Genomic DNA, 27198 nt, shown 5'->3' with positions numbered 1-27198 from the left:
AGCTACATTAAGATTTTTCAGGTTTTGCACGTTATAGGTGAGATCTTTATCTTAGCATTTTTTACTTTTTAAAAAAGATTTTATTTATTTATTCATGAGAGACACACAGAGAGAGGCAGAGACATAGGCAGAGGGAGAAGCAGGCTCCATGCAGGGAGACCGATGTAGGACTCGATCCCAGGACTCTGGGATCATAACGTGAGCCAAAGGCAGACACTCAACCACTGAGCCAGCCAGGTGCCCCTTTATCATAGCATCTTAAGCATTTTGGTAACTGGATGGGAAAGACTACTTAAACACATCCTCCCTTTAGTCCTGGCTCTTTTCTTCTGAGTTTTGATTGCATTTGTGTAAATACAAGTTTGAATGATCCGAGTTGCTCCGTGTAGTTCCTAAAGCATTAATAAACGCAGGTGTAGGTAGACTAAGAAAACCAGACATTCACCCAATTAAACTGAAGTAGTGAGAGCATATTTTGAGAAGGTTTTGTCATAAACAGCTTATTTTACTGGGTGTATTTTACAAGAATTTATACCTGTATGAATGTAGGCATAAGGTAGGACCAGGTCCAGGTCCAGCAGGATTTAGGACATGAGTTTACTTCCCAAGGAGAATTCACAGGTTTTCTTTCTGTAACTTCTAAGGTCCTGCTCTGCCTTCTCATTCCTAGGGAGGACACAGTTTTGTCAGGCCTCCTTTAGGAGAATTGCAGTTCTTCCTCAGTAGTTCATTGTCTTATTATGCTTGAAGTTAGCAAATTGATTAGAAAATGTTGCTTTGAGTGTTTAGGCTTCACAATCTATGAACTTCTTTTGAAGATTTTGAATCACGGATAGCAATTAATCATGAATAGTTTTCAGTCATTCATTTGTGTTGATAAAAGTAACCTGTAATATGTTCTGAATTTGTAGATCGAAAAAATTGACAAGATTATCAAAAAATTACTCTGGACTTCCAGGGGCTAGTAGCTGTCCTATTTATCTAATAGATGTGAAAAATTAAGGTAATGGCAGAATTTAGAATTTAATCTTGACTTCAACTCCTCTTAATAAAGTACTTCTACCCTAGAGAGAGCTGACTTTTTAAAGAAAGGCCATATGTTACAATTATCACTGTGATGGTGGGGGCTATGTGATTTGAACTGTTCTTGAATTGGTTTTATTCAAATGTAATATAGAAATGTAATGTCTTGTTCTAATTTTGGTTTGTTTGGTTTACAGTCAATGAACTGGAACTTATCTCTTTTACTTTAGGCTTTCAGATAAACTTCTGTGAAAAGGCACAAAGTAAGCTACAAATTTTATGATATTATGCTACTTATTTTTTTTCCATATTCATCTTGGTATTGGGAATGTGTCCACTATTGTTTCAACTAACCAACCATGGCAATTTTACATTAAAAGAGCTTCCATTTCTCATTCTTTTTCAAATACAAAAAAAAAAATTGTGTTATATTTTTTATTGTAAATTGTTCTTGTTTTCACTTGAAATCGGAATAGAAAGATACAGGTATTCAAATGTACGTAGGTATAGAGAAACGTGTATAGATATCAAGTGTATATAGTTTTGAGATGTACATAGGTACAGTAAGCATACTAGGTTTAGAAACATGTTTACAGGTATACAAAGATATTCATGTGACTTAGTTATAAAAAAATATACAGAAGTATTTGGACTTAACCATAATTTAAACTATAGATTGAGGAAAGTTCTCTTTTGTTTGTTTTGTTTTTACATTTTTAAAAAAGATTTTATTTATCTGACAGAAAGAAAGAGCAGGTCCCCAAGCAGGGGGAACAGCAGGCAGAGGGAAAGGGAGAAGCAGGCTCCCCACTGAGCAGAGAGCCAGATGCGGGGCTCAATTCCAGGACCCTGGCACCATGACCTGAGCCAAAGGCAGATGCTTAACCAATTGAGCCACGTAGGTACCCTGAAAGTTCCCTTTTAATATCATGGTGTGAAAAGTCTGTAACCGTACTCAGAGGTTTAATGCTTTAAAATTCATTTATTTGAACCATACATTTAGAGCACTTTTACTTTTTTCTTTGAAACAAAGTTTGTTTCTTCTTCCTGCCTCCCTCTACTCCATAATAGAGACTAGTGTTCTATTTTAGGACACTAGTATTTATAGAATATAGAATAAGTTTCCTATTAAAAAGCAAAATTTTAAAGCTAAAACAAATGCATTTTAAACTTAAATATCATTTGTATAAATGCAGTTTCAAAAAAATCCTTACTCAAGGAGGCTACTCTCCAGTTAACATAAAAGCATCCCAAAATATTATGTAACTTAGTTTCATCTTCTTATTTATTCAGAGTAAAGAAGAATGGTGACCACCTTTTGATATACATCATTCTACCCCCCCCAGCTTTATTGAGATATAACTGACGTATATAACATTTGCGTAAGTTTAAGGTATTTAGTATGACGGTTTCATATGCTTATATATTGCAAAATGATGATCACAGTAGGTTAGTTAACGCCTCCCTCACCTCACATAGTTACTATTTCTTTTTGTGTTAAGATCATTTAAGGTTTATTCTTTTAGGGACACCTGGGTGGCTCAGTCAGTTAAGCGTCTGCCTTCATCTCAGGTCATGATCTCAGGGTCCTGGGATCGAGCTTCACCACATCGGGCTCCCTGCTCAGCGGGAAGTCTCCTTCTCCCTCTCCCTCTGCCCCTCCCCCAGCTTGTGCTCACACTCTCTCACTCGCTCTCTCAAAATCTTAAAAATTTTTTTTAACAAAAAAACAAATTTTTTTCGTTAAAAGTTTTTTTTTGTTTCATTACTATCATGCTTCTCTTACCTTTAATAATATGTGATTTCCTTCCAGTGATAAATCTACATATATGATATACATCTATATATAATGAAGTTACAACTTCTATTTTATGCTATTTTTAATTTTAATACACTTACTGTGATAGTTTTTAGCTTTCACTTACATTTTAACATAAAATATTTAATGCTTCATGTAATTTTTTATGTTTTGACAAAATCTAAGAAAATTCCTGAGATTTTTAAAATTTAAAGCTGCATTCACATTGTTGCCCTTTTTTTCTAATTTAGCCCAGTTGTGGACACAAAGCAAGAGAAATGTATTGATTTTATCAAGTTTAAAATTATGTAACAGTGTCCTTGAAAAGCTCTGTAGCTAGATTAAAAGTGCCCTCAGACTAAGTGGTTCTGTCCCTTTTCCATTGTTACAGAAACAGCAGATTTGCAGTGCTGTCCACATGGAAGAGTCAAACAAGGAGGTGTATACATTTCTACTTTGATACTCACTTTTGGTTGTCTTCCCTACCTCTTCACATTGGCTACTTCTCACATCTCCTTTTTCATTCCCCTCTATCTTTGTTTTTCAGCTTTTGGGATTCAGCACAGTTTGATACATTCCTTTACAAAGCACCTTTTGGACACTTTGGTACATAAAGAGGGGGAAATGATTAGTTCAGAAATAAATAGGTCCCTGTCCTCAGTGGGCTCAGAGTGTAGTGGACTTGAGTTGATCTGGGGTTGGTTCTGAGCGTTCAGCTGCCGATACTATAGATTGATTGGCAGCTGAACCCAAGAAGAGGTAGTGTAGGAGAGGTGTCCTGGGCACCTTTTCTCTGCTGTTGTGTCATGAGAGAGAACAGCATGGCGATGGGGCTGTGGTTTGCAGTGGGTCTCATGAGACTGCTTTCCTGATTGGAGAACGTGGCTTGGAGATCCAATGGTGGGCCTGCCCTACTTTGGAATGAAGCAGAGCTGTCTGCTAGCTGGAACCTCAATGGAACACTCCAGGGAAGGAGCACCCATATCAGGGTTGGAGCAGGGATGTTGGTAGGTATGGCCAGCTCCAAGTTGACAGCACTTATTTTTGTACTAAACTCTTAAGTTTTCACTTGCTTACATACATTAACTTTTTTCCAGGGTTGGTCCTGCCTTAAAAATTAAAGTACGCTTTCCTAACATTTATAGACAGTCTTACATTTGAAATTGAGACATTAACTTTATGTTAAAAGTGGTCATCATATCTTTAAAAATAAAGAGCTTGAAATCGCTAAGAGAGTCTTTTCTCATCTAATAGGGCATGGTCTAGTGCCAGAATCTTCTGTTTTATTTTAAGGGTGTTCCAAAAATTATTAGAACTTACGTTTAATTAAGAATATTTATATGTTAATAAAACAATATATGTTATATAGTAGCTGTAGGAGGGGACGGGGTGCAAATAGCACAAAACTAGATTATTGTTAAAAGTACGTGAGTGAAGTACAACTGCTTCAGATGTTCAATTCTCTATCATAAATCAGAAAGACTTATTGTAAGATGATTCTGATGACTAATGGAAGCTCTGAAGGATTAATTTTCCCCATTGTTTGACTTTCACATAGTTTTTGTTTATATTGTTACATCACTATTCCAATTAGTTTATTACAATTGCCTGTTATAAATTAGTGGAGTTTTATTGGAAATGTGTGTGGGGGTATTTACACACACACTGTGAGATTGCATATTTAACTTTGGAACCAGATTTTTATGGAAATTCAATAAAAATCCACTTTGCACCTCATGGTTGACTTTTTAAAATCAATTATAATTTGCATTTATTTGCTTTTTGGCTTTCTAAATATATTCATTTAAGATAATACACATCTGAGATAAAAAAAGTAAATAAATGAAGTTATAATTAAAGACAACAGTGTTGTATTTAATACTGTTGGATTGTCAAATTATTCTGATGTCTGAATATAAGAGTACTTGAGGAAAAAATATTCTTATTTAGAGTGCCTAAATTGAGAAGATTGATTAATTCATCATTTAGCTTTTAGAGATAATGATTTTGTGCTTCTAAAGGTGTTTAGGTGGCTTCTGACCAAGTTTGAATGATATCTTGATGGCTTTAATCAGCTAACCTAAAGGCAGTTCTTTAGAATATGATTTGCTTTGCTTTGTAAAATTGATTTTTTTTTTTTTTTTGGCAGGGGGAGATATGCCTAGAAACACTTTTTGAGAAGTGCTTTTATAGGTGTCAGATGTACCCTAGTGTATTAGCATTCTGATTTTCCTATTTGGATGACAATGATGACTTATTAAGGAGCCCATGCTATAGAGTTCTTGAATGCTAAAGACAAGTTTGAGTAGAGCCTTGTAGCTTTTCTGTAGCCTTTACTCTTCTGGTAGCTTTGAAAACTTTTTCTAGTGACTTTCAAAAGTTGTTTTACTTGGGAGAGTTTGCATAAACAACAGGATCTTTTTTAGAAACTTATGTGCTTCATAGCTGACTTTTATTCTTGAAATCACTAATATTTGGATTACAGGTAGTGATTGCTTTTGATAACATTGCACATCAGAGTATTTGGAGAAACACGAGGTATCCTAATGACAGATTCTCATTAGTTGTGAAACTACTCTTTTACAGTAAGTGTCCCTAATTGTTTTTAAGTTGATAATCATAAAAAGGAAACCATAAAGAGGAGGAAGGATGTTTTGTGAATCTTCCCAGAAATTTGAGGAAGTCATTAATAAGTTTACTGACCTGATAAAAAGCATCTATAAAGGATGATGTTTTGCACAAGAGTGTATTTAAGGGGGTGGGGAGAGTGTATTTAGAGGCAGAGCATGTAGAAAATCAGGCAAAGGAAGAAGTGGAGGGAGAGAGTCAAGCTATCCTGCAATTATATTAAGAACTTGGAAAATTCAACTGATTACATTTCTAATTTTCCATTTTATGTAGCAAAAATCTATACCTAACAGCTAAAATTTCATCATTTGGAATTTATTTATTTATTTATTTATTTTTTAAAGATTTATTTATTCATGAGAGACACAGAGAGAGAGGCAGAGACGCAGGCAGAGGGAGAAGCAGGCTCCCCCCAGGGAGCCCGACGTGGGACTTGATCCCAGGTCTCCAGGATCATGCCCTGGGCTGAAGGCAGGCGCTAAACTGCTGAGCTACCTGGGCTGCCCTCATTTGGAATTTATTAAACTCAACTAAGTTTTTCAGCAATCATAAGAAACAGAATGTTGCTATGGGAGGTTAACAAGTTTTATTTAAATTTATATAGACTTAATATTTTATTTGTCTATATTTTACATTTATATGCAGAAATTAGTTGAAAAATGAGACTTGTATAGGATTTGCCATAAGCCTGACTAGCATCTAGGATATTCATCACTATCTTTGTGGACCATGATAAACTGCCAGTGGAAAATCCATCTGCTTGGAAACAGCTTTTATATAAATGGCTCAAGAATTGTAGTAGTGGTATAGTCAGAGTCAAGGTTCACGTAATCCCTTTATGCCTTATAATATTCCAAGGGGAATGTTGCCTAATTATCTTTGATCTTGAAAGTAATGGGAACATTAATTCCTCCTGAGGAATGGTGTTTGTTGCTAGGAGAGGGAAGGTTTTGAATAGCTGTTGCACCTTAAAAATCTTTTGGAAGAGCTTAATGTATTACATTTTTGAGCGAGAAAAAAAATGAGTGATAATCCCACTGTGCAGAAAGTTTGCCTTCATCTGCCTGTAGAACTTCTCTCTACTAGCAGTGTTGGGCTGTTTGACAAAACTTTTGTGGTTGGGCAGCTATAGGGCAGAAATGATGTGAAAGTTTTGCGTATTCCTAATTAAATCTCCAGTTAATCAAAGTGATTTTCAATTTAGCTTACAAATTTAGGGTGATGGTTTTCAAACAAGGTGGAGCAACTACTTGAGATTCTCACGACATGATTTTTATGAGGTGCTTTCAAAATCCAGACACAAGTGTCTAGATGAAAAGGCGTCCTAGAAGTCACTTTTATAACACCCAGGTTGGTTTTCATCTTCTCATTAGGCAGAATTAAGTGAACATTAATCAGAAATGAAAATCAGGTACATACAAGCATATTCCCTTCCCTGTAGAGATCCTCGTATATGGTAAATAAACAGAGGAACAAATGTAACATTTAACAGATGCTGCTTAATGATAAGAGGTGCACTGGGGTCTTTAAAAGATGAATTCAATCTAGAGCCTGTTCTGAAGGCGCTTATATTCTTTGAGAGATTGAACGTGTAGAGATGGACTGACAGAAATGATAATAATAATAGGTAACCCATTTACTGTGTGTCAAACCCCATTCCAAGCACTCCTTTAATTCTTAAAACCTCACGAGGTAGGTATAATAACTATTATAGAGGAGGAAACAGGAGCACAAAAAGATTAATAGCTAAATCTTCCGAAGTCATCCAGCTAATGAGTGACAGAACTGTGTGACCTTGCTCTGGTCACAGTCGACATGCGTGTTTTATTATTTCTTGAAAGAAAGCAGGGGTGCTCATAAGATTGATTTTCTAAGCCAGATGGCTTTTAAGCAGCCTTCACTTGCAAATGGCCATGAGATCTGGACTCATCATGTGTATCATTTCTGATTTTCTGGCCCTGGAGAGTTTCATAGTGCTATCTAATAAGCCTGGCTGAATGTTATTTGGAAAGATTCCCTCTTCTATCTCTGAAGTTAGGACATAGGGGATCTACCACTAGGAGAAAATTGTTTAATGAAAAAAAAATATTATTCTGGCCTAGACAGATGCAGAGAATGAATTGCTTCAGGATTCTCAAATGACTTTGTGTGTCCAGGGAGCCACCGACCAAGTTTTGAGACATGAGAGTCAGGGAACAAGGTGGTGTAGCCACGCGCTGCGTGAGGATGGATTTGTATACGGACTTTTAACAGCACATTGATGCAATTGGCAAAGATTTATGTCCCTCAGTGTTCTTTCTTCCATCCTTAACACAATTTAATTTTTGAAAACTTTGGATGAAAGTTTCTAATCATACACAAATATGGAATAGTATCACCAACCCCCACGTACCCATTGCATAGCATCAGTGGTTACCAGCATGTGGCCACTCTTATCCTGTGTTCTCCTTCCTCCACCTGTGTCCACTGAAGTATCTGAGAGCTGGTTCTGATTTTCATGATTTAGTCTGTGTCGGTCCCATGATAAGGATTCTTAAATGCATAACCTCAGTTGATTGTCACACTGTTAAATAAATAAAACACTATTACCAGAGAGCCACTCAGTGTTCATATCTCCTTAGTGCCATTCAGGTGCCTGTTTACAGTTGATTTGTTTGTTCCAAGTTTAGATCTCAGCGAGGTCCACACATACTGCATTTGGTTGATAGGTCTCTTAGGTCTCTTTAAGTCTGTAGTGGTTCCCTTGTCTCTTTTTTTCCCCTTGCCATTTATTCCTTGAAAAAAAATTGGGTCATGCATTTTGTAGCATTTTGCACGTTTTGGATTTGGCTGATTACATCCTTTTAGTAATTAGTGTTTTACAGGTTTCTCTTTGCCCTGTGGCTCCTGTTAATTGGCAGTTAGAGATAGAGGCTTGATCACATAAAGATTCAAGTTTTTGGCAGTAACACTTTATAGGTGGTGCTGTGTATTTCTTGTTGCATCACATCAGGAGGGATATGATTTCTGATTGTAGCTCTTATTGAGATTAATCACTGGGCTTAGGTGCTGTCAGTGAGAAAGGTCACCATCAGCTTTTCACCTGATGGTTTTGGCCACAATCAATGATTTTTGTCTAAATTATTTTGTTAGGGTCTGGTTAACTCATACTGGCAAACATTTGTGGGCCCTGCAAATAGTAGCTATACTCAGCCAAAAAACCAGCATTTGTTTTTAGGCCTACCACTGAATGCTGATTAAATGAAGCATTAATCATCTCTGACTTAACTTCACCAATGTTGGAGAACATGAACGTCTGTGTCTATGAGCACACACATACACCCAGATGTTTATTGTGTTTTTCTGTACTTTGAGAGAAGTGAGCCTGGAAATGTATCTGTTCTTCATACCCTAGAACATGAATCAGTCTCTTCTTTAATTGAGATTCTTTTTTACTTTTTAACATCTCTCCATCTCTGAAGGTGACTAAAAAAGATGTCCAATACTAATTCTTGACGTTTTTTGGTGAGGCTGAAGAATCAGTGGATATGTGAGACCAGTTCTGCAAAATTAAGGTAATTCCAAACCAGAGTCCGGCTCTGCTTATTAATTTCTCTTCAGTGCTTAGAATCACATCCTCTAGGGCATTGCCTTCCGATTACTTGGGAGCCAGCATTAGTCATCATCAAAAAGGAGTTTAGTGAGAATAGAAGTAAGTAAGAGTTCTCATCCAGTTTACAAAAAAACCTGGGAACTTCTTGCATTCCAGTGAGCAATTACCTTTTCAGTGACAGTGTCGTCTTGTCCAACAGGTGTCATTATTCACCTTTCAGTAGCAACAGTGTCTTAACTGGCTCTCCTTTTTCACTGTTCCTGTTTAGTTACAAGATAGGCAACTAAATTGACTAAATTGTCAGTCTCCCCTTTATGATGTTCTACGACTGATTTGGCCTCACCCAATTTCATGAGAAAATGCTCCACATCACTTGGCCATCAGGGAAATACAAATCAAAACCACAATGAGATACCACCTCACACCAGTGAGAATGGTGAAAATTAACAAGACAGGAAACAACAAATGTTGGAGAGGATGTGGAGAAAGAGGAACCCTCTTGCACTGTTGGTGGGAATGTGAAATGGTGCAGCCACTCTGGAAAAATGTGTGGAGGTTCCTCAAAAGAGTTAAAAATAGACCTGCCCTACGACCCAGCAATTGCACTGCTGGGGATTTAACCCAAGGATACAGATGTAGTGAAACGCGGGACAGCTGCACTCCAATGTTTATAGCAGCGATGTCCACAATAGCCAAACTGTGGAAGGAGCCTTGGTGTCCATCGAAAGATGAATGGATAAAGAAGATGTGGTCTATGTATACAATGGAATATTCCTCAGCCATTAGAAATGATGAATACCCACCATTTGCTTCGATGTGTATGGAACTGGAGGGTATTATGCTGAATGAAGTAAGTCAGTCGGAGAAGGACAATCATCATATGGTTTCCTTCATACAGGGAATATAAAAAAATAGCGAAAGGGATTAAAGGGGAAAGGAGAGAAAATGAGTAGAAAAAATCAGAGAGAGTGACAGAACATGACAGACTCCTAAGTCTGGGAAATGAACAAGGGGTAGTGGAAGGGGAGGTGGGCGGGGGGTTGGGGTGACTGGGTGATGGGCACTGAGGGGGCCACTTGACGGGATGAGCATTGGGTGTTATGCTATATGTTGGCAAACGAACTCCAATAAAAAAAATACCAAAAAAAAAAAAATAACCAGTTGGAGAAATTGCCATCAAAATACTCTTGTGGACCATATATTCAGGAAGCAGAAGGGATATAACATATCCTCTTTGCCACTCTCTCAATTAATCCTACTTCATTCTACCTTTTTGAAAACCTCAATTTATAGAATACATTTATAGGCTACAAATAGTATTTAATTATGTTTGCTGAGAAACAGAAGTATTACTCACATCTTAATGTTTTTTAAATTGGGAGGGATTATTCAGTGGGATCCAAAGAAGCTCTGAAGATACTAACAATGAGAGGAATATAATAGTGTTATCGTTATTGCTTGTTCGTGGATAGTATTAGCTTTGTGTCCAAGATGCCTACTCATTTTCCACCTTTGATTTAGATCACAGATTATTATTTAAGAATTTAAATATTTAAATATACATTTAAAGAATATTTAAAAATATACACATATAGTATAATGCAGTACTGAAATGGAAAAATCATTTGAATATACAGAAGATTGTCACATGTCATGCAACCTGAGACCAAAAACACCAAATATCTGGGGCACCTGGTGGGCTCAGTCAGTAGAGCACATGACTCTTGATCTTGCGGTTTTGAGTTCGAGCCTCACGTTGGGTGTAGAGATTACTTAAAAAAATCTTAAAAAAGTAAGAATAAAAAACCCCACAAAGCACCAAACATCTTTTCGAAAGCTAGAAGATGGTGGACTAATTTATGTGTCATGAAATTCTCTAGCTAAAGCTTCTGGCTAACTTCCTCAGAGAACTTAATTTATAGTTATACATATTTTGATTAATGAGAAAAAAAATGAAGCAAAACTCGAGCTTGGAAAACCCATTTATCCAAGCAATATTTCCATTCTTGTGATATGCCAGGTGCTGTTCTGAGAAGTACTGAATCACTGGAGTGTTAGATCTAATTACCAGTTGTCGGAAGTCATCCAGATGAATATTTAGGTTCTGCATGTGAAGAATGCGTATATTCAAATGTTGACCATAATCCTGAAGAGAGAGGCTGTCATATCAATAAATGATGACTAGTTAAAAATGATATTGTGTGATTTCCCCCCTTCTCTGCAGTTATTAAATTATTGTTGAGCTACTAATGGTATTTTAGAATTGGGGAGATTATCTTTGAAATAAGGTTTTACTTCCGCGTTAGTGCAGGCTTCATAATAGAAGAAGAAGGCTTATGTTCCACTGCTTTGCAGCAGTAAATAGCTCATATGTTGGATGCAGGTTGTCTCTCCATCAATATAAATGGTCAGCAAAAGTCAGACTTCTTGTCATTTGAGTGCCATTTAGTGGTAAAAGATTACCTGAGGGCTCTCCAAATTGTCTTAATTGAATGAAAATATGTGCAAAATTATGTATATGAACAAAATTGATTCCTACCTATGCCTTTCTGGATTCCTAAGGACATATGGTGAAAAAGAATTATATTACAGGGGCACCTGGGTGGCTTAGTGGTTGACCGTCTGGGTGGCTTAGGTGATCCCAGGGTCCTGGGATCGAGTCCCACATTAGGCTCCCCTTTGGAACCCTGCTTTTCCCTCTGCCTATGTCTCTGCCCCCCCCTCTCTGTCTCCCATGAATAATAATAATAAAAAAAGTTATTACAGGTGAAATTTGGTACGATGGTGTGAACTTTTTGCTTTGGGATAAGTGAATTGGGCAATAGGGTAAAGGAGTCAAGTGTTTCCTGGAGACCAAGTCAACTTGCAATAAAAAGTTAACTGTGATCCATTGTGGAGCCAAATAGAAAGGAAAAGAAGTAAATAAGATCCTCTATCTGATTTTCCTGAGCTAGCCTAATGTCATGTATGTTCATTCTTTGCTCTAATAAGACCTTTCCTAAGTCAACTTAATAAATTGATAATATGTTATGTCCATGTCCATTCATTTTATAAATTGACTGTTGATATATGACAGAGAATATATTTGTAAACCATATTTTCCCACTTTTTATCTCTAATTGATTTGGGGTATTTTTCTTTTTTTACTGTTTTTTAAGCTTGGTTATAGATTTGAATAGCATAAAAAATCAACCACAGTTATATATATTTTAAAGATTTATTTATTTATTCCTGAGAGAGAGAGAGAGTCAGAGACACAAGCAGAGAGAGAAGCAGGCTCCTAGCAGGGAGCCTGAATTGGGACTCCATCCCCGGACCTAGAATCACGTGCTGAGCCAAAGGCAGACAGACGCTCAACTGCTGAGCCACCCAGGCATCCCAATAAGCCATAAATATTAGTGGAAATAAGAAAATACTTATTCCTTGAAACTGACTTAATATTCTTTGTTTCAAATTTTGACATTAATGTTTTCTGACACAAAGCAGTTCTCTAATTTTCTAATGTCAGCTGGGTGTCCACCTATTCAGTTCCATTCTGACAGTATCTGGCTGGAGTTAGCTTCAGGTCCCTCAAGTTAAACGGATCAGCCCCACAAAATTGTCCCACTTCAGATCCAACTGCAAATGTGGTACCCAGTTGTGCTTGGCCAATCATGGATTAGAGGGCTCCCAGGATTCCACCCCCAGGTTCAGTCATTTGCTAGAATGGCTCACAGAGCTTAGGAAAACACTTTACTTATGTTTATCATTTTATTGTAAAAGAAACAACTCAGGAACAGCCAAGTGGAAGAGATGCATAGGGCAAGGTATGGAGACAGAGAGAGTGAAGAGCTTGCATGCCTTCTCTGTGTATGTCATCCTCCTAGTACTTTGATGTGTTCACCAACCTGGAAGCTCCTGGAAGTCCTTGTTTCTCATGGGTGGGGTGTTGATTATGAAGTTTCATTGTAGGCGCAGTTGATTAAATCATTGGCCATTGGGGGATGGAATTCAATTTCTAGCCCTTCTCCTCTCCTTGTAGGTTGAGGGGTGGGGCTAAAAGTTATTCTTATCACTAGGTTAGTTTTTCTGGAGACCAGCCCCCCTGACCTGAAAGTTATGTTAGTAGTAGTGCCTGTTGGGGAGTCCCCCTCCCCTTTCACCATATTGGCATAATCTCTGGTTTGGTTGAAAGGGGCTTGTTATGAGTAACAAAAGACTCTTCTATCACTTGGACTATTCCAATGGTTGTAAGAGCTCTGTGCTAGGTACCTGGGACAGGTACCAAGTATATTTTTTATTATGTCATAGACACTGTAGCAACTCTACCTTGCACATAATAGACCCATAGCTTTGAATCTGTAAGTATTCTAGGAGGGCTAGTCTATACTTACCTATAAAGAAGAATGGGAACTGGTCCCATTAAGGCAGCAGATGGTTGACTTTCTGTTGTGAAAAGGATCAATATGCTCCATCTCCTAGGACCAAAGGTGTACCTTCACTATGATGCTAAATTATCTATGTCTTATAGTTTTCTTTATCCTACCCTACTTGTTATTGAAGTTCATGTACCATTGAGTTTGGAAAAGTTAATTATGATTGGTGGGAGTTCTCACTGGCATTTCAGGCAGACAAGGGAAGAAGTTAACATTTGACAAAAATCTGACTTTCTTTTATGGTTAATATTATTCTAAGTAAACTCTTCAAGAAGGAGAAGTCCAATCTGGTTGTTTTAGTGGCTCCTCAATTTGAGTGCTGCTGTGAATACCTTACCTGTCAGCTGAAATGTAGTTTGCCTTGGCCTGTGGCCTAGAGCTGGAGCCAGTGGCCTTTAGCCAAGAACAGACTTGTATTTCTGTTACTGTGCTGCACAAATGTCCTTTCCTTCATATTATGGTGCATACAGAAAAGATTTGAGGCACTGAATGAAACAATACTGATGGCATAGAAAAAAAAATATATATGGTTGATGTGCTTGTTTCATTTATGGGGGGGCTGGAAGTGAAAATGGTAGTGATAGGATGTTGTGGGGTTTACCAGGCAGGAAGCATAAACATGGCCTGACACCAATGGGTTCCTTTGGTTCCTTGTTAGAATTCAAGACAGCCGTTCTGAGAATATCTGCTGTGTTATGATGTGTGTCTCTGTCGGACAGTGAGGTGGGCTGGAAGCTAATTGCATGGGCTCTGGGGTATTGGTGACAAGCAGAACAAGCCTTGTGACTTTCCTTGACCCAGTTTTCATAAGTGTGTGTGTTACGTGCCTTGTCCCACTAGGAAGAGGGCTACCAGGAAGTATGAGTCTGTCATGTGAATGATTTTCCAGAAATCCTAATACCTTGCTACTGGTGCATGGTAGGATAGTAATGTGAAACTTTGGGGAGCTGATGAAGAGTGTAAATAGAATGTCAAGGACTCTGATTCAGAGGCAGAGGTCACTACACGGCCTACGTATCACAGAAGAAAGGATTATTGACCATCCTGTGTAGCAAGTGTTGTTGGTTTGATCAACATAGTAGTTATATCTCACTTGTTTCTGTGGGACCCCTGTTAATATGTTCTTATCTTAGGGTTTAACATGCCCTGTGAATTTGGCTGAGTTTTAGGTTTAGGCATGACATAGATTTATTATTATTAAAAAAAAGTTTTTTTTAGATTTTATTTATTCATGAGAGTTACATACAGAGGCAGAGACATAGGTAGAGGGAGAAGTAGGCTCCCTGCAGGGAGTGCACTTGGGTGGTGGGTCAGGCCTTTTTTTCTTTTTTAAAGATTTTATTTATTTTAGAAGAGGGAGGGGCAGAGTGAGAGGGAAAAATAGTTTCAAGCAGATTGCGCTGAGCATAGAGCTTGACCGCAGGACCCCAAGTTCATGACCTGAGTCCAAACCAAGGGTCGGACACTCAACCAACTGCGTCATCCAGGTGTCCCCAGGTCAGGCCTTTCTTTCTTTTTTTTTTTAAGATTTTATTTATTTATTCATGAGAGAGAGAAAGAGAGAGAAGCAGGCTCCATGCAGGGAGCCCGACGTGGGACTTGATCCCAGGACTCCAGGATCATGCCCTGGGCGGAAGGCAGGCACTAAACCGCTGACCCACCTAGGGATCCTCCAGGTCAGGCCTGCCTTATGAAGAGAGTTGTGAAGGGCAGTGGTATAAAAGAGAACTCTATACAAGCTGGGGACAAATGAAGAATTCAGAATTATTAGCACATTCTTTCCCTTCTCCCCTAAACTGGGTGTGGAGGGGTACTGGCAGTAATGGATGACACCTTTTGGGTACCCATTTGGAACCTTCTCAAGGTGGATGTGTAACTGGAATTCCCACTCTCAGATTCCCAAGGAGGCCGTGCTTCCAAAATCATTGGCACATGACTTTTGGAGGGAGGGGATTGTGTTGGATAACCATTTCCTGTTTTGTTGGAGATTAAAATATTGTTAACTTTAGCCTTTACAGACACCTTAAAAAATCTCTAAAGATATCATTTGTGAAACATTATCAGATTTTAGGGGTATGGAAATATCCAAGTTGTATGAGCAGATAACATGAAAGTACGTATTTGTATTTTTAAGGCCATTTTACTTTTTCTCTAGGCTTTAGTACCTTTGGGCTTAGAGACCAGATCTCTTTTTAGAAACCTCTGGTATAAGTAGCAGGGAGATTATACTTGAAACAAAATAAATGCTTAATGTAGAAAACCGGAAACACAGAAAAGTGAGAAAAAGAATCACCCCATAATTCTAGCACCTTGAATTAATCACCTGTTGTACTTTTGGAGAATGACCTATGTGTGCATTATAAATGATCATATGCACATATACTTTACTAAAATAATTCATTAGACACATTACTTATTGCTTGATTAAAAAAAAGGATCCTTACTATTACATTTCTTCACTTCAGTAGTCTTTTTTTTTTCTTTTTTGGTGGTATATGATTTTTTTTAAAGATTTTATTTAATCATAGAGACATACACACACACACGCACAGAGAGAGAGAGAGAGAGAGAGAGAGAGGCAGAGACACAGGCTGAGGGAGAAGCGGGCTCCATGCAGGGAGCCTGACGTGGGACTCAATCCTGGGTCTCCAGGATCACAACTCGGACTGCAGGCGGCGTTAAACCGCTGCGCCACGGGGGGCTGCCCTGTATATGATTTTTTTGATGATAGCATAGTATTCCACCAAATCACGTGTTGTGATTTTTCATCTAACTTTCTTTGCATAATCTTTAACTTCTGAAAGGGTGACTTCTAAGGGAATGGAGTTACTGAATTAATTAATTGTTAAGGACATACTAAGATGTTTGGAAGATACTGTCCTCCAGAAAGCGGTCTAGTTTATATTCACAGCAATAATTTGTTCCTTTTTTGGGCTCCATTCATTTGTTTACTGAACAGACATTAAGGATTTATGTGTCAGGTATAATTCTAGGCATGGAGGCAAGTGAGGTATAGAGTTTCTGGGCTCTTGGAGCGTAGAGTGTAGTGGGGAAGGTAGACATCATATAACCACAAATAGATGTAAAAGTACTGTTGTGAAAAGTCCTGAAAAGACTACCTGCTTCTTCATACCCTTGTTAGCATTGATATTGGGATTCTCCTTATTTGTACGTGGTATTAGAGGCAAAAATTGAATTTTAATTTTGTGGGTGACCAGAAGAATTGGATGGGTTTTTTTTTGGATTCTATGTGTATCCTTCCTTTAGTTAATTACCTGTTCATATTCTTTGTTTATTTTCTAATTGGGATATTTGCTGTCAGATCAATCAGCAAGTCCCTTATATCCACGCGCCCCTCCCCCGAACCCTTGTCACTTCAGAAGGTTGTGACTTCAGCTGGGGCTATGTCGTTTAGACAAAGACTAAACCTGGGGACCTCACAGGAGAAGGACCATGGAAATCCAAAGCCCAGGATCTACTTGACAATCTGTTGATTCCATCTGCATGATTGTGTGGAGGAGCATCTCATGTCCTGTTTATTTCAATAAAGCGTTGGCATTTGTGCTGTGTTGGTAATCCTGAATTAGCTGGTGTTTTTGGAGAGTTTGGACTAATCAGGACTTGGCCAGTTTAGCCTGGGGAATTATATTTTTTACTTGGTAGTAGATATCCAGGTCAGAGTCTGATCCAAGTGGGTGGTGTTGCTGGCTTTAAGTAGTTGCTGGCTTAAAGGTGTGGCTACCTATAGAAACTCATAATAGTGACATTGTGCATAATTGAGGCAAAATTCCTGGTGACCATAGAGGGGCATATAATCAGTGTCAGAGTTGATGGTTAGTGAATCAGAGAATAAAGAATCAGTATGAGTTCCTAATGTTAGGTTTGGGATGTTAGGGCATATTGTGTGCTCCATTCCATGAAACTTGTTAAACTCCCCATTTTACTATGTTGAAAATGAATTACATTTTTTTTTCTTCCTTGTTGGATGATCACTTTGGGAGCAAGTTGGGGACTTTTCAGCCTTCAACTCTGCTTGAAGACTTTTGTTAACCAAAGTTAACCATAGTAAAATACAGTCTCCAACAAGTAAAATGTTTCTTTTGCCTTTGCCTGGAGTCCATGGCATCTGCTAGAAATTGTTAGGCCTTTGGGTCAGAGCAGTGCCCCTTCAGGCGTTGGTAGAGGAATGACAGAATCCTTGATATTCCAGGTTGCAGAAACCTTTCTACCCGAGGATAGCTGTGTACCATCTGCCAGAGTTGGCAAGGTTGAGAGTGAATTATTTAGGTTCTTTTTTTGGCAGCGGAGCCTCTGAGGCCCAAGCATATCAGATGAGTAAAATGTTTAATGTTTAAGAAGTGCTGGTATTAGTGATCAGCCACCCTGGTTCAGGACCTTGCCACCGTAAACCTAGACACAATTGATAGTACAGGGTAGGGAAAAGGAATGACGGCTGACTCTGTCCTACACAGAAACTCCTTTACCTCTGCCAGTCCCCCTCTGAGGAAGATATGTTAATCCTATGTGGCAGAAATGGGATTGTGCCCAAGAATATATAGGTAATAAGTAGTGGAGCTGAGTTTCAAGACTGGTAGACTGGCTTTACCACTCCATCTTGGTTTTCCTAGCTTCTAATTGAACACCACTGGGCTGCTGGCTTTGGGTAAGAACAGGGATTTTTATTGGCACAGGAGTTAAAAGGAATCTACCAAGCAAGCTGAATTTCTTTCTTTGTTGCTCAGATGTTTTGTTGGTTTAAAGGGTATCAGACACATTTTCCTCCCCAGTTTTCCCCTTTTTAGAGAATTTAATAATTTAAATTTTCAATTAGGTTTTAATACATATAGATAAACATCACAATAGTTACCATTTTTTCATAGTTACTATTTACCAGCCATTGCATTTTTAAGGTATATGAATCCTCACCACAGCATCACACACCAGATAAGTAAGTAAACCAAGTTTTTATCTTGGTTTTATAGATGTGTCAGTTACCAGACCACAGCAATATCCCTGTTTTATCTTTATTGTAATTTCAGTGGTAATCATTTAGAGTCCAGCAGAAGTAATTTTCCTCCCCTAATTCTACCATTTAGCCTCCTCCTACCATGTTCCTTTTTAATTTTGCTAGGATACCAAACAAAATTGTCTTTGTGGATAGGTCAGCTGCCTTATCTGTCTTTTCATCTGTAGCTTGTATATAACTGTGATATTTCTGCATCTGTGGCTATGTCAATTATTACATTGGACTATCCTAAAATCCATCTTGCACACAAAAGTGTTGAACTGTGTGCTAAAAGGATCTACTGGCATATTATATGATGTTATATATATATATATATCTTTAACTCAGAACAATCCAGTTATTTATTTATTTATTTATTTATTTATTTATTTATTTATTTATTGTTTCTTTAACGCAGAACAATCCAGTTTCCAAACATGTTTAGCTATATAGATGAGTAACAGTGTTTTATTGATAAGCGTTTAAAGCTCTAAGTGAGATTTTTTTAGAAATTTTTGAAACTTATTTACTCTTTTGTATCAAACACTAGAAGAGGAGAGGGACAATATAGTATTAGCTGGCGGTGACCCATTTAATACTTAAGATTGTCTGAGATCCCAGGCTGGAATGGACAAAGTCATTCATTTCTTCTGATTCCAAGTCTAATATCCTTCCTGTCTTACTCTCTTGAGCTTATCAAATAAGTTAGGGCACTCACCACTCTAGTAATAGAGGTAGAGAAGGGAATGAGGGTAAGTTATTGTCTAACCACTTTATTTCCTCATGTCTGAGATTGTTGAATCGAAAGTTGCATAGTTGGAATTGTGTGTTTCTCATTTTATAACCAGTGATTGCAGATAATTTAACAAGTGACTTTGGATACTCTGTTTTGAAAATGAGGTACTAAGAATTAGAGCCAAAGGAGAAAATAAGAATTTCAGGCAGTCTTTTTCCTTCTGCCCCTGGTAGGATGCTCTGAATGCTGGTAGGTCAGTCACTCCTATTTTTTTTTTAATGTTTCTTTTTTTAATATTTTATTTATTTATGATAGACATAGAGAGAGAGAGAGGGGCAGAGACACAGGCAGAGGGAGAAGCAGGCTCCATGCACCGGGAGCCAGACATGGGATTTGATCCCGGGTCTCCAGGATCGCGTCCTGGGCCAAAGGCAGGCGCCAAACCACTGCGCCACCCAGGGATCCCAGTCACTCCTATTTTTGAAGGTATTCTGTGAGCAACTTGAGCATTGTAGTGCCACTTCTCACTTTTTCCTATGCTGGTTCTAGGAAATCCCTCCTGGGGGCAGTGGAGTTCCTTAAGAGGAACTGATTTTTTTCTTTATTTTCTTTTTTAAAAGATATTTATTTATTTATTTATTTATTTATTTATTTATTTATTTATTTGAGAGAGGGAGAGAACCTGAGCTGGGGAGGGGGCACATGGAGAGGGAGAGGCCTACTCATCACTGAGCAGGGAGCCCAACAGGAGATTCCAGAACCCTGAGATCATGACCTGAGCAGAAGGCAAACACTTAACTGACTGAGCCCCCCAAGCACCCCAGGAAGGAATGATTCTTCCTGCATTTTGATGATTCCTCCCTAGCTCCTTTGGCTTGTGAGTAATGGCTTTAAAGACCAACTGTTTAATTTTTATGATTTTGCTTGTTAGTTGGGTGGTGGTTGTACTGGTCTCACTTGAGCTATGTCCTGTGTCTGCATTAGGCTAGTAGGTCTGTTGGTGGAGACTACACTCAGTTGTTGCTCGGGTCTCTGAACCTCTTGTTGGATGTAGATTATCATCATCAAGGAAACTAGCCTGAGGTGCTTCACCTTTAGACTTGGGTGCTTTCCAAGAGCGTGAACATGGAAGTTGTAAGGCCTCATAGGCCTAGCTCAAGGAGTCCCACAACAACCTTTCTATTCTATTCTTGGGATCACAGCAAGTCTGAAGGCCAGCTTTATTCAAGAAGTAGGGAAATAGACTCCATCTCTTGATAGGAGGAGCAGCAAAGTCACATTGTAAAGAGGTGATTCATTGGTGGCTATCTTGGTGATAATCTACCACATAACCCATAGTGATCCATTAACAGATCAAAAAAGCCACCTTCTAGATGCATCAATTGCACATCCTTCAGGGATCGTTATTGCCCTCAACAATAAGAAATTTTACTGTTATTTTTTCAGATTTGGAGAAATTGGTGTTGAAGATATGTAGGCTGGCTACAATATTTTAGTGATGGTCTCCATTCTTACAGGTTGGGTAGGAAGACTCTGGTTCTCAGATCCTGACTGTAAGGGTAGCAGAATCTTGCTTTCCTATGATATAAAGGAAATTAAGCCCACTAGGTTATATGAGTGGGTAGTGCAATGTTTGTAAAAAAAAAAAAAAACAAAAAACGACTAATTCTAATTCACTAAATATTTGTTATTTATTTATTTATTTATTTATTTATTTATTTAGGATTTTATTTATTTATTCATAGGTACAGAGAGAGAGGCAGAGACACAGGCAGAGGGAGAAGCAGGCTCTATGCAGGGAGCCCGATGTGGGACTCGATCCCAGGTCTCCAGGATCACACTCCAGGCTGCAGGCGGGGCCAAACCGCTGCGCCACCGGTCCTGCCCTTTATTTTATTTTATTTTATTTTATTTTATTTTATTTTATTTTATTTTATTTTATTTTAGGATTTCACTAAATATTTGTTGAACTGCTATTTTTTCTGTAGCTCCCTATTACAGGTGATTTGTAGAATTGAAAGATAAGAGAGTTAAACATTTAGGACAGAAAATTGTTCACAATTTGGTGATGGGAACAGGCTTGAGAAGGATGGGAGAGGATGACAAGGTGGATCCCGTGTAAGCATAGTGTCTCTCTGAGGACAGACTGGTTTTGATGTTTTGGAAATGAGAAATAGTGCTTAGGAAATGCTACTTTTTCCTCATCTGTGGAAGGTTGGGGTGGGATGTTTTTGGTAACCTAGATTGCAGAGAGTGGTCTTCTTCCGTAGTTGATTGGTAGGTAGACTCTCAGTGGCCCTTGGATGGAATTTTTGACAAAGGTTGAACCCAGCTATTGGGTCAGCTTAGCTGACTATGGAAAATGAGGTTAAAGGTTTGTATTGCTTGTGAAGTTAGTGGAGGGAGAATTATTCTGGGCTCTTTGCTTGCTTAAGGCTAAATGAAGTTGAAAGTAGTCTTCCTTCTACCTTCAGCCGTCCATGAGTTTGTGAGCTGCTTGCTGGACAGAATAAGAGCAAAACACATGCCCAGGCCTTAGTGGGTATGCATATGCTTGAACAAATCCTTGTTCTTCAGAATCCTAGTTTGGAATATTCTTGAAGATCCCATTCATGGAACTGCTTCTCTCATGAGAAGTCTGAGGAAAAAGTTGGATATGGGTGATGTGGGAAAGGTTGTTTAAAATTTCTAGATGTTTTCTTAAGACCCAGCTTTGAAACCAGAACTTCAAGGGCAGTGCAGAGAGGTCAGTCCCCTGGTCCTTGGAGTGGCAGAGCAGGGCATGAGGCTGCTGAGCCCCTTCGCTCAGCCTCTGAACCAGCTGTGATTCTGATCCTCCCAGTGTGTTGAACAGATATCCTTATATTCTGTATGAGCCACAGCTTAAGAAAAGTTGGGCAGTCCTACCTAAGGGAGATAGCAGTACCTTGGAACTATGATGGGATGAGGATAGATACTGTTGTCCTTAAGAGTCAGGGTTTTGAGTTACAGATGGCAGAAACTTATTCTATCTAATTTACCCCACATCTGAATGTCTGGGGCTATCCATGTGAAATCGATTGTTGGACCAAGCTACTACACCTTTGAAAGCACTTTCTGTATCAGGCACTGATCGTAGTTTTTAAGTATACAAAGACAATCTTCTCTTACAGGAAACTCCTTCCATATCAATAGTTTAAGATGTTGGATCATGGCTGGTTTCTATCATACTGTAGATAAAGGGGAGGCTCTGTTTATCTCTGTTGACTGGTTAGGAATTGATTATTTGTAGACAGTCTCACCAAAGGGGAAATTATGATCACAAATTTGTAATCTATCTTGATCAATATTTTAATCTCTTAGCTTCTGAAAATCTCCACAGGCCATTTGTAGTATCACTTCCTTCCTTTTGCCCTTTCTCTTTACTGCCCATGGAAGCTGTTGCGGGGTTTTGAAAAAAATCCACGTTGCTCTCATGTCAAGCATTTGCCTGTTGTTTTGTCATTAAAAATAACTGAGTGTGTAGTGACAAGTTGCCTTTAGAGTTTAGGTTTTTGGGGCCCTTGAGAAAGAGAAGTAAAATGAGAAGAACTAGTCCTAATAGAGGTTCTTACTTAGAGAAAGTGAATGGAGGAAGAAGAAATGCTGGGGGGTAGGGGGTGGGGCGTGGGAAGAAAAGAAAGAAAGAAAATGCTCATATCTGCAAATAGCCAGAGGTAGCTTCTCTGAAGTATTGCAAAAGCTGTCTTTCTGTCTCTCCTTGAATCTCACCCTTGACTGACTCTCTGGGCTCTTCCTTCTCCTCCCATGACTGCCTTGGGAGTTCATCTCGAAGTGATCATTCTTCAGAGATTGGGGAGCCCTGCTGGAGGAGCCCATGTAACTTGATCTTACCCTACACCCCCTGTCACCAGTTTTAGGCTCTGAGTCATCTCTTCTTAGGCTGTGAACTTTTATAGAATTGTTTAGTGCGTATTGTTGGTGGACGATTAGAATATATGCTTGGACAGTGTTCAAGATAGTCACAGATGCTTTTGAAATGTGGAGTGTGTTCACACCTAACTTATGTAAGCCACATTGTGTTGCATTTGTGTGCTTGTTCATTTATGCAGGAAATGTCCTTTAAAGGCCCCAAATTATTTTTGTTTAAATGTGAATGTAGTGCTGAGAATCTCTGTGTGTGTGTGTGTTTATATAAATACCTATTTTCGAGGAAACCGTTTGAGTAAGCTTTAATTGTCATAATAGATTTTATCTGCCTGCAGAGGTTAGTGAGCCACTGTCCCCTCAAATTGAGCTTTTAGGGGCACTTGGGTAGCTCAGTTGGTGAAGTGTCTGCCTTTGGCTCCAGTCATGATTCAGAGTCCTGGGATAGAGCTCCACGTTGGGCTCCTGGCTCAATAGGCTTTGCTTTTTCCTCTGCCTCTGCCCCTCCTTCTGCTTGTGTTCTCTCTCTAGCTCTCTCTCTCTCTTTCTCATGAATAGTTAAAATCTTTTTTTTTTGAATAGTTAAAATCTTAAAAAAAAATTAAGCTTTAGAATAAAGGGCCAATTTTGGTGTTTTTCTTTGGATGATTTTTACAGTGATTCTTTGTTCTGTTATTGTCCTGCCTTTGATCCTGGTGTGTTTTCAGATTTTTACCATATAGAGATCGTGGTGTTTTCACGATCCTTTCACACACCACGTGAAAGGTGGTCACCTTTTGATTTGGGGGATTTGTGGGCATTGAGTTCATTCAGGTTTATGATTACAAAGGTCCTTACCTTAATTTTATCTCTAGAAACTCTGCCCTATAAAGTAACATTCATAGGTCCCAGGGATTGATTAGGACCTGGTATCTTTGAAGGCCACCATTTTCACTTACATCTCACTTACAGTACGTATCTGTCCCGTGTACCAAGTACATTCACCCTGCTCCAGTGTCCCCCCAGAGCCTTAGCTCATTATAGCATCAGCTTGAATCCAGGTCTGATCTAGACACCATCAGTTCCACAGGGTCTAGTCTGCTCATCAGAATCATCCAAGTCAGGTATGAGTGAGACAGAGTATGATCCATTGTGACATAAAATTCCTCTCCCTCTGTACTGGAAACAAGACCGGGTTACTTGGTTCCAAAACACAGGGGTCAGGCATTGGAAACCAGTTTTAGAGATACCCATTCAAAACAGGAGAACAATGAAGGAAGAAAGGAGGCAGCAGTTCCAAGGAGTTTCCAAATCCAGCAGGGCAGTTTCCTTTCAGTTGCAGGGCCTGGGGACGGTCTTCTGCTGTTCAATATTTCCTTTTTTGTTGTAGTTGTTGTTGCTTGCTCTTCCTTTTTTTTTTTTTTAAACAATTTTATTTTTTATTGGTGTTCAATTTGCCAACATACAGAATAACACCCAGTGCTCATCCCATCTACTGGGGGTAAATGGGTGACAGGCGCTGAGGGGGGCACTTTCAATATTTCCTGAAGACAAATTTCTAAGAAGTGAAAGAGCATCTTCATGAAAAGTTTTTTCTTGTATATTGCTGAACCTTTCATCAGAAAAAATTATGCTATTTCCTTTTTTACCAGCAACATTTTGTACTAGTGATTTTTTTTACCTGGTCACATTATCATTGGAAAAAAATTGGTCTATGTATAAAATGAGACCTAAGTTTTGCCAATTTTGCATGAACAAAACTTTTTAAAAAAGATTTTGTTTATTTGAGAGAGAGAGAACAGGTGCCTAAGAGGGGGGTTGGGAAGGGGCAGAGGCAGAGAGAGAGAGAATCCCAAACAGACTCCCCACTTGGGAGCGGAGCTTGATGTGGGACTCGATCCCAGGACCCCTAGGATCATGACCTGAGGCGAAGGCAGACGCTTAGACTAGACTGAACCACCCAGGAAGCCCCTCACATGAACAAAACTTTAAACTGTTTTGTTGTTAGTGAATGCCTTTCATAATTTTTTCTCAGTTTTGCTTTACTGTTCATACCCTTGCCAATTTTTCTATTTTTCTTGATTTGTGTGATGTCTTTATATATTTAAAGTTCTTCTCATTTTGTATTGGAAGGATTTTCCCCAGCTTTCACTTAAAATTTGTTTTTTTAGATTTTTTTTTGGTAATATACAGTTTGCTTTTTTTTAATAAATTAATTTTTTATTGGTGTTCAATTTACCAACATACAGAATAATACCCAGTGCTCATCCCGTCAAGTGTCCCCCTCAGTGCCCGTCACCCACTCACCCCCCCCCCCCCTCCCCTTCCACCACCCCTAGTTCGTTTCCCAGAGTTAGGAGTCTTTATGTTCTGTCTCCCTTTCTGATATTTCCCACACCAGTTTGCTTTTTAATACAGCCAAATTTGCTGCAAAACTTTGCTTTTTTGTAGACCCAAATTTGCTGTTTAAGAAGAGTACCTTTTGCATGTATAGGTTGAATGCCCTTCCTCTACTTGCTGCCAAATAAAACTTAGTTTAAAATAAATATTTGGTACCTGTATTGAGCGGGTTACATGGAAAATTCATGTTGTAATATTCTTACTTCTGAAAATGATGTGTCTGGTCTTCTTGGGAATTCTCATTATCCTGTAGACAGGCCCATTCCTGAGAGCTGATCCGGGAGTCACAGCCAGGAGCTCTCTGCTCTTATCCTACGGTCCTGTCCAACTGGTATGTTTGGCAAACTCAAACTTGCAAATCTCATTGAAAGCACCAGGCTGAGCAGAATGAGTCCCTTCATACATCTTCCAAATCCACTGGGATGGGAAAGTATTTGGATTGCAGAGGTGTTGTTGGAGAAGGTAGAATTAGGCATAATAAACTGTGAAGAGTGTATTCTGGAAAAAGATATACTACAGTGCTTAAAAACCCAATTCTGTAACAAAGCCTCTATTCAGTAAAATCCCAAAGAAATGTTTTTATAAGATTTATAGACATAGAAGAAACATGGTCAGTGGGTAAAGCATGTTAAAAAACATATTGTGATCTGATTTTAATTGTAGAGAAAAAAAATGTGTATGCATAGAAAGTAGTTTCTAGGAGACAATGATTATTTGGGGATAATTGGACTTAGAAATGTAAAAAAAAAAAAACCCCATATATTCTGTAGTAGTATATAATATTTTGTATATTTATATTGTCTTTTATCTTTTCTGAATTTTCTATACCGGGCAAGTTTTGTTTGTATAATATAAAACACTGTTACCTTCCCTCCCTACTCCCTATCCCAAAGAAATGGCTCCAAATAAATGATTATTTGAAATCCCTGTGTTATGAACTTGGTTGACAGTGCCGTGATTTTTTTTTCTTTTAGTTATGATTGCAGACTGCTTCAGATTCTTCACTAGTTGTTAATATTGTATTTGAGGGAAAATCATTTTTATTAAATAAAGATGTTGAAGTGTAACCCTGGAAAGGTGGTAATATTTTAGTATTTTTCAGCGTATCTGCCAAAGTGAATGATTTTTATAGTGGTGTTTTCTTTTGCAAAAGTGTTACCATCTCTGAATGATATACACCTGAAGCATTATTTTCTATTGATTTGGAGGATAATGGGTGATTTGTGGTTAATAATAACTTTAGATCCTTTTTATTTACTTTATCTTAAAGCTGAGAAATTCTTTGTTGCCTTTCAAAATATGATATTAACTATATGTTAAAACAAATTTTTTCTGCTTTTTGGTGTGAATTTCTTATGCCCTCAGATTAGTGTCTGTTTTATAGTACTTGAAACTTTTACTTTTTATTTGTTATTTCTTAGGTAAACGCAAAGCACTGAAGTTGAATTTTGCAAATCCACCTTTCAAATCTACAGCAAGGTTTACTCTGAATCCCAACCCTACAGGAGTTCAAAACCCACACATGTGAGTATTCCTGGTAATCAACTAAAAGGCTCAACTCAAGCAGAAGTTTTAAAGTTATTGTATTTTACGAATTTTTCCAAGTCGAGGGATTGGTATTTCCATTGTCTTATGGGCCATTTGACACTTGGTCTTAGCCAAAAGGCTGAGAAGAGATCTTTTATGGGCCATTTGAAATAATTACTACTTGAACTT

At 38.4% G+C, this 27198-nt stretch overlaps 1 protein-coding gene across 3 annotated transcripts in view; it reads left to right on the top strand.

The window, feature by feature from the left end:
* Positions 1–27198, top strand: part of MAP2K4 (mitogen-activated protein kinase kinase 4) — a 136797-nt gene that overhangs the window by 10963 nt on the left and 98636 nt on the right. For 2 of the 3 annotated variants that reach the window (XM_055305834.1, XM_055305833.1), the window contains exon 2: positions 26904–27006. In XM_055305834.1, coding sequence (XP_055161809.1) covers positions 26904–27006 — 103 coding nt within the window. Of the gene's footprint in view, positions 1–1253; positions 1287–26903; positions 27007–27198 lie in introns of all 3 variants that reach the window. The other variant, XM_055305835.1, reaches the window with a different exon arrangement.

Source organism: Nyctereutes procyonoides, unplaced genomic scaffold, assembly GCF_905146905.1.
Source record: "Nyctereutes procyonoides isolate TBG_1078 unplaced genomic scaffold, NYPRO_anot_genome, whole genome shotgun sequence".
NCBI lineage: Eukaryota > Metazoa > Chordata > Mammalia > Carnivora > Canidae > Nyctereutes > Nyctereutes procyonoides.
This window is presented reverse-complemented; position numbering and strand designations above follow the sequence as displayed.